The sequence below is a fragment of the Triticum dicoccoides genome, chromosome 5B, assembly GCF_002162155.2.
Source record: "Triticum dicoccoides isolate Atlit2015 ecotype Zavitan chromosome 5B, WEW_v2.0, whole genome shotgun sequence".
NCBI lineage: Eukaryota > Viridiplantae > Streptophyta > Magnoliopsida > Poales > Poaceae > Triticum > Triticum dicoccoides.
The window spans coordinates 319,606,217-319,616,561 of NC_041389.1; the positions used below are offsets into that span (position 1 = coordinate 319,606,217).

The following is a 10,345-nucleotide window of genomic DNA, read 5'->3' on the forward strand; positions in this document are numbered from 1 at the left end:
CGCGTTGCCCCACCAACACCCCCCGGTCTCTAAACCCTGATACACGTCGCGGAGCCCCCGCCATGAAACAAAGCAGAAACGGCCACCCTAACCCTGAGCAACCGCTAAAATCCCCACTGATTCCCCGATGGAGAAAGCTAGCAGAAAAAATGGGAGAGAGAGAGGACGTCGCGCGGGGAAGGGAGAACCCGATGCCGACGGTCAACCCCGTGCGAAATCGCCGGCGACTATGAAGAACCACTGCGTGTGTCGCCTGCGGGCGGACACAGAGAGGGGTGAGTGGGGCAGGAATTGGGGGAGGAGTGTGTGTGTGTTAAGTGGGCATGTTTGTGCGATTGCTGCCCCACGTCGAGATTCGTGCATGCCAACCACGAACGGTCAATGCAGACAGAGGCGCAAAATGTCTAGAGCTGACGTTAGTACAGTAGTATTTGGATTTAGTATTAGCCATGAGATCTTGGTCGCAGAGCAATGTAAAACACCCAATTCATCATTACTACTACGAGTACTATTATTCTTCATTTATTACATACACAACATAAACACACAAGATGCAAATCATCTACTAGTACTATGACACACAGCATTAACAAAGCAGCAAGTTCGTCACAGACCACTCCAATTGCACACAGAGCTGCGGGCAAGATGCAAATCATCTACTAGTACTATGACACACAGCATTAACAAAGCAGCAAGTTCGTCACAGACCACTCCAATTGCACACAGAGCTGCGGGCACCACCTAGCTGGCGTGCTGACTCAAGCTAGAAGCGGAGTGAAGAGGAACATGTCGCCAAGCCGGTCGTTCGTCGGCGAGTTGCCGCCGTAGACAAGCATGCCGCGCCGGCCGTCGAGCGCCCCCGCCGAGAAAGCGCACCAACCGCGAGGACCAGGGTGGTGACCAGACCCAGCGTCATCAAGCTTGGCCCACGCGCCGGTGTCGGTGTCTAGCACGAAGGCCTCGGCGGAGAATTTGCCGGCGCCTAGATGGCCGAGATCGCTGGGATCCACCTCGCCGCCGAACACCACCACGTGCTTCCCGACCCCGGCGGCGCAGAGCACGCTCCGCGGGGTGGGCTTGTCGCCGGTGGTGTCGACCACGGCCCACTCGCCGGTGGCCGGGTCGTAGGAGTGCACATCGTCGAGCTCCGCGCCCCCGGAGAACCCGTAGACCACCCACACCTTCCCGCCGGCGAACGCCAGCCCGGGCCCGCCGCGGGGAGGGCAGGCCGCCCCCGGCGAAGGCAGCTCCTCCCAGCGCCCGGCGGCGACGTCGTAGGCCCACAGGTCGTTCAGCCTGCCGGCGTTGCCGCAGCCGCCAAAGACGTACACGCGGCTCCCCTCGCCATCGGCCACCATGGAGTGGTAGCTCCGGTGCGGCGGGCCGTCGTCGCCGGAGGAGAGCAGGGTCCAGGTGCTGGTGGCCGTGTCGAAGGAGTAGAGCTCGTTGAGCTCCGTGTGGTCCTTGTCGCGGCCGGCGAACACGAACACCGTGGCGCCGACGGAGGCCATGGTGACGCCGACGCGTGGCGGGGGCACCTCGCCGGCCGCGTGGAGGGCGGACCAGGACTGCGCCTTGAGGTCGAAGGCGTACATGGTGTTGTCCACGGGAAGGCGCGGGGTGAACTCTCCGCCGAAGGAGTAGGCCGTGCCGCCGACGAGGGTGATGGCGTGGGAGCTCCTTGCTCCCGGCCCAGCTCCCTTCTGCTCCAGCTGCGTGATCAATCAAGCGAATGGAGTTGAACAAAGGGTTCTAATATGAATTACATAGATCGCATCGACACAGCAAGTGAAAGAAGCAAAACATGTCAAAAGAGGGGAGAGGAAAACGAAGATGGAGTAGGAAACGAAGGAAACTGAGTTGGAGAGGCGAGGAAACACACCAGGAGCCAGGTGCTGCCAGTGCCAGCCATTGCTATGGAGAACAAGCTGAACCTGAAGCTGGAGCTTCTGCTTCCTCTACTGTGCCTTTGTGCGTGGGGGAAAGTGATGATTGGGGCCACTTGTTATAAGCTGGTCGAGGGGCATGAATGGTGCCATCCCTAGCTCCGTGAACCAATCTATCTAACCACTCCATCCCAGCCAAATTACCGTGGAGCCCTCCCTAGAGAAATAATCTCAATAACGCCACTGTTCGTGTTTGGCGTTTGCGCTGGCGGGACATGAGCCGCCGTACTAGGAATTACTGTACTATTACAAGGACCCTTGTCGCCATCCAGAATTTGGATGATATCACTGCGGCTCTGCAACTTTTTTTTTTTTGCGGGGGGGCTCTGCAACTTTATTTAACTCGGATCCATAGGTACTACCTGCATCAATCCTGGTAATTTAGTGCACCCGTGCCTTTGTTATTTTGTCGGCATTGAAGTGTTCTCCATTCGATCAAAACAGGGAAATAGGGTTGTTTGTAGGCTCTTGTACGTACCGAAGGGACCAAACACTCATAAGGCCTGGCCTCGTTTGACAAGGAATTTAGGGGGATTGGCAGGGATGAGGAGGATTAAATCCCTTACAAGTCAAAATTCTCTCGATCTCTCTAATCCCTTTGAGAAGGTGGGTAGGCCTAAGGCATGTCTAATTCATATTCTTTTCAAGACACCTCAAGAGGGGCAAGGGGTTCCTGCATTTTATTAAGAAGAGAATTGGCCCGTTAATTAGGGATAACCGGGCGAAAACTCGATAAACACACACACCTACCACACGATTGATAAGGTATAACCGTGCAAAAGATCCGACAACATGATTGATAAAGAGACAACCGTGCAAAAACTCTAACCACATGATTGATAAAGGGACAATCATGTAAAACCCACAACCATGATAGACCTCGCCACCCTCGAAGCGCCGGAATGCCACCAACGCGAAGCAAAGCCACAACCCCACCACATAGGGCCATCGCCGAACCGTAGCCCGGGGCCGTTGCCCCTGCATCCAACCAGCAAACTCAAGACCGCCGTCTCGGCCTCCTCCATCCCATCAACGAGGCCAAACTACATGGCACGAGCACTTGCCTTCACTCTAGCAAAAAAACGAGTACAACTTGTCGTAAGTCCCAATAGCTGTTTTCGACAAATGGCATAGCCAAAGATAAATAAGGCCAATAGTATTCATCTCATAGAGAGGCTACTGAAGCTTTTTTTTACTATTAGATTGATGATGTTCAAAAGGCAGGGCCATGGCATAGCTTTTTCTATCAATATGAGATCTAGTTATGAAAGTTTCGATGTGAGGAGTACAATGGTGAAAACAGTTTGTAATATGGATACTCGGTTTAAGAGATATTTCATATTGAAAAAAAATCACGTACTAGTCCTCCCATCCCCTCTGATCCCCGGGAGAAAAATACATCAAAACTCAAGTAGCGCATCTTGTCGACACCGGAGGAATATAGAAGTAACCTTGAAGAGAGGTGCCTTTCAACTGGAGACTTTGTTGCAAATTTACATAATACTACAAATGATACTTTTAGTATTATGGAGGGCGTGGCATGACGAGGATGTTGCGCGCATAAGGAGTCAATTTTACAAGATGGGAAATGACAAGGCATGACTATGGCAGGTGGACAGATGTTCAGGAGAAAAGAAATGGTGATGATTAAACTAAGCATTAGTACTTTCTTAATGGTGCTTAGGGGGGGCAGCTATCTGATTACGTATGGTATGTACGCGGATAACAATGTACTCCAGTGGTTTCGTGTACAGGAAGGTGCATGGTTTCTGAAGAGTGCAACCCGTGGGATATTATTTCTTGACTGCATAAAGAGCTATTTTTTAAAAAATAATACATTTTTTTATTAATTTTCATAAATATTACACTAGATAAAAAAAATGTTCAAAAAAATGTTTAAAAAAATATGTTTGAAAAATTAGGCAGTGATGCTTCCATACCGGATCCGGAGCTGGAAAAATACATTTTTTATTAATTGACACCAAAACAATATGTTTGAAAAAAAATGTTCTAGTTCCATACAAAAAGAGCAACCAATCATACTTAGGTCCGTGATGCTTCCATACCGGATCCGGAGCTGGAACATTTTTTATACACGTTTAACCTTTCATTCCAATACATGCAACATTTTTGTGTACTCGTTGAACATTTTTTCAAATACATGATTAACATTTTTTTCAAACATATTTTTTTGGTGTCAACTTTTTTTCATACACATTCTATATTTTTTGCATAGATAAAGAACATTTTTATACACACATTTAACAATTTTTAAATACATGATTAACACTTTTTAAAACATACTTTAGTCATTTTTTTTACATATATGTTGTACATTTTTTGTATACATCAGGAACATTTTCTTATACACGTTTAACATTTTTTAATTACATGATTAACATTTTTTTAAACATATATTTTTTATGCCTTTTTTTTGCAAAAACAATTAGCCCAAAGCGAGCCAATTAGCTCCAGAGGACCCAATCAACCCACAGTGGGCCGACAGGGGCTAGTCGGCCAGCTGTAGGCCGATTGGAATCCAATCGACCTGCTGTGGGCCGACTAGGCCCAGTCGGCCTGCAGCGGGCCGACGGTGTATTATTTTTGAAAAAAAATTACCCAACGTAATATTAATGAAAATTAATAAAAAATGTATTATTTAAAAAAAATAGCGCATAAAGAGTGGGTAACTTGTACTTACTCTGTAAAAAAACTAAAATGAAAGCGTCTAGATCACTATTCTACTAGAGTAGTGATCTAAACGCGCTTATATTACTTTACACAGGGAGGGAGTGATAATGGTGAATCGACTGATCAAGCCTTCGCCTAATTGCATGAATTAGAAATACCGCTTCAGTGCGCTCCCTTGTCTGTTGTTACTCAGGATATTTGGAGGCGAGGTACTCACCTGAATTCTCTACAACCAATGTATGCAAGATTCGCGTAGGAACCCCATGACACCCCACCAAATTTTGAGTGGATGTGGAGCTCCTGTTGTTAGAGGATACATTTGATTTTCTCATTGGCTGCTTTTGAGAGGTCGTTTAAGTACTATAGTTTTTGAAGGGGGGAGTTTTCGAAGGAAAATCACCAAAACCCTTGTACAAACCCTTAGCCCACCAGCCAATGCCCTCGCTGTCGTGCGGCCGGCCAAAGGCCATTGCCGCTGAGAAATCTCCTCAAATACGAAAACGGCCAGCTCAAAATGGGCCATACGAGTACCTCCTGAAGAGGAATTGCGTAAATTCCTCTCCTTTCAAATGTTCCACAGAGCCATGTTGCGAAGGAAGAAATTTCCAACTCCAAGTGAGAAAAAAGTCAACCAAAAGAAGGGCAATATTTATTACTATTTGAGTGTCCGTTTTGCAAAGACGTTGGTCTTATATATACCCAGGATTAGGAATAGCCTTGGACAGCAACATATTTTTCATGATAAATTTGCCAACTCTGAGATGCACTGAAGCCTGGAGCAGGCCGCAGCGCCGGATGGGCAGGCTGTGTCAGCATTGTACAGTATGTATCATGGCCAATCTCAGTGAGCACTTTGAGAAGCAGATCACCAGCGGTGGCCACAAAAACCAAAGGGAATACTCCCTCCGTCCTTTAAAGAGTGTACTTCCAACTTTTTTGGAAAGTCAAACTTTTTTATATTTGACCGTGTTTATATAATAATACATCAACATTTATGCCATCAAATTAGTAGCATTAGATTCGTGATAAAATATACTTTCATCATATACCTATTTGATTTCACAAACATTGATATATTTTTGCATAAACTCGGTCAAACTTTGAAATAATTTGACCCTCCAACAAAGTTGGAAGTACACTCTTTAAAGGACGGAGGGAGTATGCTGCAAACGGAGAGAAGGGGTTGCAGAGAATAATAGTACGTATGACTTATGTGCAAAAAAAAAAAGAGAATAATATGAATTATGGACTATGAACTGCTATGACTGGCACTGATAATCGCCCATCATTTGCAAGGCAAGTGCATGGGGGAGAGGCTAAGGGTATGACAGGAGGCGAGCTGAAGGACTGAAGCCACGTCCATCGGCCGTTGTTCATCAATGAGATTGTCCGGCTTTAGCAAAATTAGCACAAACCTCAATGAGATTTTCGAGGGGAAGAAGCTTCGGCAAAACTAGTACAAACCCCACCTGAGGTGCAATTTTGCTGCCAGTTAGATTCATTTGGGGCTCGTTGTGAAAGATCAGATAACATATGGTTTTGCACGACTAACTCTCATTTAATACATGTTCGGTGACGGAAAAGTTTAGATCGGAGTTTGCAACTTCATCGTGCTAGCATCGTACGCAACACCATAAACATAATTCACGGCATAAAAGTATTCAAGGCCTGCACAATCTTAAACTGATGAAGCTTACCAAATTTATTTGAAAGCATATGCTGCAAAAATCCAACAGCCCTTCCATGCGTTCAGTGCTTAGATCATGTAGACAGACATAACAAGCATCAACAGTCTGAAAAATGACATATTCGTGACAATACAAGTAGTCGGTCCAGTAAACGTTCGCACTACTAGCATTCAGCAGTCTCACCAACTGCATGTGAATAGTAGAGCAATCCCACAGCAAACTCTCACTGCCTTAGAACAGAAGCTGAGGTCAAGACGAATCTTCCGAAAAGTTGACAGCCAGGTCCCAGTAATGTGGAACTTTAGCATCTGCAAACACCTTCTTGGCAGCAGCCTCACTCCGACACTGATGCACACCGAACCTGGGAAAGGTGGGCTTCACCACGCTACCCTGCCAGACTAACACGCAGCTATTCACCGGCCTGTCTGGTTCCTCATCGGCGTCATCCTCGCCACCAACTGCAGCAGCCCAGTCAATCCGGTTCAGCATCAGCTTATTGTACCTCTTGATCGACTTCCTCCCTCCTTCCACAACCACAACACTTATACCATCTGTGATAACCGCCGCACCAGTCAGCCGGTTCTCTTGGGCATTCACGTCAACTTTGAAGCGGGTCTGGGGGTGCGACAGGTCTCTGATTCTGTACACACAAACAATACAGCCTAGTGTGTTGGGATCATCAAACAGCTTCCTCTCCTTCTTCTCACGGCGTTCTGATGGCGTGAGTTTGCGGGCAATGTTGCGGTCCACGTGAGCCTGCTCACGCTCTGCAGCAGCAGTTCGGATTTCCATCTCCATACGTGTGGGATCCTGTGTAGCTTCTGCACCAAGTACTTTCATAAGGTTGCTCATCTTGACCTTGGGCTTTGGTGGCTCCAAGAGGCCTTGCCTAATCATTTCTTGCCTATCTTTTTCCTTAGCGAGGCGCCTCTGTGTTCTGAGCTTCTTCTGCTCCTTCTTAGTCAGCTTAAGTGGCTGAGGCGGTGGTGGTGCAGGCTCAGCCGGTGGTTCCAATGGTTCTGGATGTTCCACATAGATGGTGATCTTATCCATATTAAGCTTTTCCAAGGAGATGTCCTCATACGTAGGAGATACCAAAATCTTTGAGTCCCTGAAAAGAAATAAAAGAGGCATTAGTTGCTGTGTACTGATAAAGGGGGTCTACAAACGATCAGCAGAGTAAGGTAGCAGCAAACCATGGCTCAATGTCAGGAATCTCTTCCTTCTGCTTTTGCTTTGGAGGCCTTCCACCAGGAGCAATTTCAATTAGGTTTGGGTTCATGTCTACCTCGACCTTTGCCTTAGCAAGTTGAGCTTGCTTTACTTTAAGCTCTTTGGCTTGTGCTTCGCCAAATTGATTCTGCACAATCAAACAATTAAGTTTAGGTACCGAAGGTACAATAAACTAAAACATGACTGCAGTATATCCAAAAAGAGGTTAATCCTTACAAACCTTGATCCTCTGCAATTCAGCCTGCCTCGAAAGTTTGCCTTCCTCAATAAACTGGAATCCTGGCCTTTTAGGACGAAGGAGCTTAGTTGGGTTGATGCCCATCCTTTCATCAAAATGAACAGTAGCTTTTGCAAGCGACTCCAAGTCTGGTTTGATAATCTGGAATGCATCCTTCTTCTGCTTGTTAATGTTGACCTAGCAAAGGATGAACCAAAAGTAGTGGGTCAATGTACAGACTACATGTCATCCTGACACATATGTTAAGTTGCAGATGTTTACCTTTAGAGTACTCAGGTTGCTTGGCTTGGTCATGCTGATAACATTTCCATTCTCATCAATTTCCCTACCTTGAGCATCAAGACGGAGAACAGGAGCCTTGGCAGGTCTTTGAGGAACAGTCAGTTCACTGGATGTACCAGGGAACATGTTGATAAGAGGTGCAAACTGTGGATCCTGGCGAAATCCCATCTTAGCAGCAAGCTCTTGTGCTCGCTTCACAGCATCCAAATTGGGAATGTTGGTAAGCCCTGAAATGCCGGCAGAGACACTACTTGCAGGCAGTTCAGAAGATGCACCCACATGGACTGCAGATGCACTCGAGCCAGAAACAGACTGTGTTTCTTTCTTAGGAGTTTGTGTATCAGGAATAGTAGTGCCAAGTTTATTAAGCTGCGTGGACAAACATGAGCTTAGAATGGTTACAAAAGTATAACAAGAAAATTGAAGCAACGGACTAGTAATCATTGTAATGTCTTACCGCAGGTAATCTCTTGAGTTTTTCTGATAATTCCTTCTTCAGTTGCAAAGCTTTTTTAGCTTTTGCTAAAGCATCAAGACTTAAGTTACTACTTCTGCCAGCGGATGAATTTGCAGTTCCATCTGTACTAGATTTTCCAGTAACTTCATCAGATCTAATACTAACTCCCCCATTTTCATTGGTGGTGGTAATCGAAGATACCTTTGAAGAAACAGGATTAGCAGATGGCACCGCAACAGCAGGTGCAGAATTGAGCGGCTGCTGAGCGCCACCCTGCAAAATATAAGATGCAAAGTCAGCTTAGGAATGGATATAATGATGAACCTAACATCAACATTTTAAAGAGAAAACTAACCATAGACTAAATTTCTTCCAAAGAAAACAGAAGTACTTATTGGGCTTACCCTCATATGCTTATTATAAACAAGTATCATATTCACCAGCAATGTGCACTATGAATAAACTACACAAAGTAGTAGGACAACTATCGCTAACTACATAATTCTGGGTTCATCAAATTGCTACTCAAGCACATTAGGAATCACTTGCCCAAATTTCAGAAACATAAATCACATCACTATATGAACAATATAAGAAAGCAGCAAAAAATACTTACATTAGTGGCTGCGCCGCTCTGTGAATCTCCATTAGCACCAGACTCTACCTTCCTGTGCTCACGAGACAAACTGCCCTTGTCCCCCTTACCCCTCTCATCACCATACGCATCAACGTCCTCAAACCTCCTGCGCTCTCGCCTTGGCCTTTCCTCCTTCCTCGGAGGAGGCTCCACTGAGGCCCTCGGCCGCTTCCCGCCTTCACGGTCGGGCTCGTCGCCGTCGCGGCGGCCGCTGTCGTGGTCCTTCCGTTTCCGTGACGGCGGCGGCAGCTGCTCGCGGTCGGCCGAATCGCGGCGCTCGACGGAATCCCGGGGGGCGCGGCTCGACGACCGATCCCGCTTCGCGGTCGGTGGGGACTCGGAGGGGGAATACGAACGGTGTCGGCGAGCACGGCGGCGGTCTTCCTCGACACCACCGTCGTCGTGGCGACGACGGCGGTGGTCGTCTTCGGCGTCCCGCTTGTGGTGGTGCTGATGGCCGTCGCTGTCGTGGCGGCGGCGTCCGTGGTGGTCATCCGAGCGCTCGTGGGTGGTGTGGCGGTCCTCACCGCGGTCGCGGTCGCGGCGAGAAGATCGGTCGCGATCCATGGGAGGGGACGGAGATGGGGTTAGGGGTGGGGTCGACTTCAGACGGGCGGATGGGAGCAGCGCGCCGGAGACGGGGGCGCCGCGGTGCTAGGGTTAGGGCGTGGGGTGTGGGGCGATTGCGGGGCGCTGCTACTGGGCTGGGTCAGCGGGCCAGCCGGCCGATACGAATGCTACGAGGCCTGTAGGGGGTTTAAGTTGTGGATCGGAACAGAGAGGTGACGAGGACTTCGGTCAAAATCAAAGTCGGTTGCCATGATTAACCACGCCTGGTTGCGGGACTTGCCAACAGGGATTTTTCTTTTTGCTGAAATTAGTACTATCTCTGTCCTAGTTTATTGGTCTTTATTATATTTTGTGTTGAATTTTGACCATAGATTTAACTAATAAAATGTTCATGCATGTCACCAAAAATTATATCATTGAAGCTATGTTCAAATACGAATCCAACGCTGTAATTTTTGTTGACATGCATTGACATTTTGTTAGTTAAATCTTTGGTCAAAATTTGACACAAATTACAAAGGGGACTAATGAACTAGGACGGAGTTAGTACTGCCAAACATTATACGAGAGGAACAGTCTGCCATCGTCTCAGGTAGACTCATT

General features: G+C 47.4%; 2 protein-coding genes across 3 annotated transcripts; both read right to left on the reverse strand.

The window, feature by feature from the left end:
* Window positions 1-470: 470 nt before the first annotated feature.
* LOC119308671 (nitrile-specifier protein 5-like) lies at window positions 471-2,041 on the reverse strand. 2 transcript variants are annotated; one of them, XR_005150233.1, is made up of 3 exons: window positions 1,883-2,041; window positions 709-1,712; window positions 471-614 (listed from the first exon to the last, which is right to left on the reverse strand). XR_005150233.1 is itself a non-coding variant. In XM_037584799.1 (2 exons), exons 1-2 carry the CDS (start codon window positions 1,910-1,912, stop codon window positions 759-761), a joined length of 984 nt encoding a protein of 327 aa, XP_037440696.1. In that variant the 5' UTR covers window positions 1,913-2,041; the 3' UTR covers window positions 471-758. The 2 variants fall into 2 exon arrangements, 1 of the variants encoding a protein (XP_037440696.1); XM_037584799.1 differs by having other exon boundaries at window positions 471-1,712.
* Window positions 2,042-6,315: 4,274 nt separating this feature from the next.
* On the reverse strand, window positions 6,316-9,896 carry LOC119308672 (protein RDM16-like). Its single transcript, XM_037584800.1, has 6 exons — window positions 9,152-9,896; window positions 8,536-8,808; window positions 8,058-8,447; window positions 7,779-7,973; window positions 7,522-7,685; window positions 6,316-7,436 (listed from the first exon to the last, which is right to left on the reverse strand). The coding sequence occupies exons 1-6, from the start codon at window positions 9,737-9,739 to the stop codon at window positions 6,575-6,577; spliced, it is 2,472 nt and encodes an 823-aa protein (XP_037440697.1). The 5' UTR covers window positions 9,740-9,896; the 3' UTR covers window positions 6,316-6,574.
* Between the last annotated feature and the right edge of the window lie 449 nt (window positions 9,897-10,345).

Excerpts from the sequence above, each read along its gene's own strand:
- LOC119308672 (XM_037584800.1), bottom strand. The coding sequence starts at position 9,739 with ATGGATCGCGACCGATCTTCTCGCCGCGACCGCGACCGCGGTGAGGAC. Across the intron at positions 7,974-8,057 it reads GCAACCTGAGTACTCTAAAG|GTCAACATTAACAAGCAGAA; the intron begins GTAAACATCTGC and ends ATCCTTTGCTAG. Across the intron at positions 7,686-7,778 it reads CTGAATTGCAGAGGATCAAG|AATCAATTTGGCGAAGCACA; the intron begins GTTTGTAAGGAT and ends TTGATTGTGCAG.
- LOC119308671 (XM_037584799.1), bottom strand. The coding sequence starts at position 1,912 with ATGGCTGGCACTGGCAGCACCTGGCTCCTG. Across the intron at positions 1,713-1,882 it reads CTGGCAGCACCTGGCTCCTG|CTGGAGCAGAAGGGAGCTGG; the intron begins GTGTGTTTCCTC and ends TTGATCACGCAG.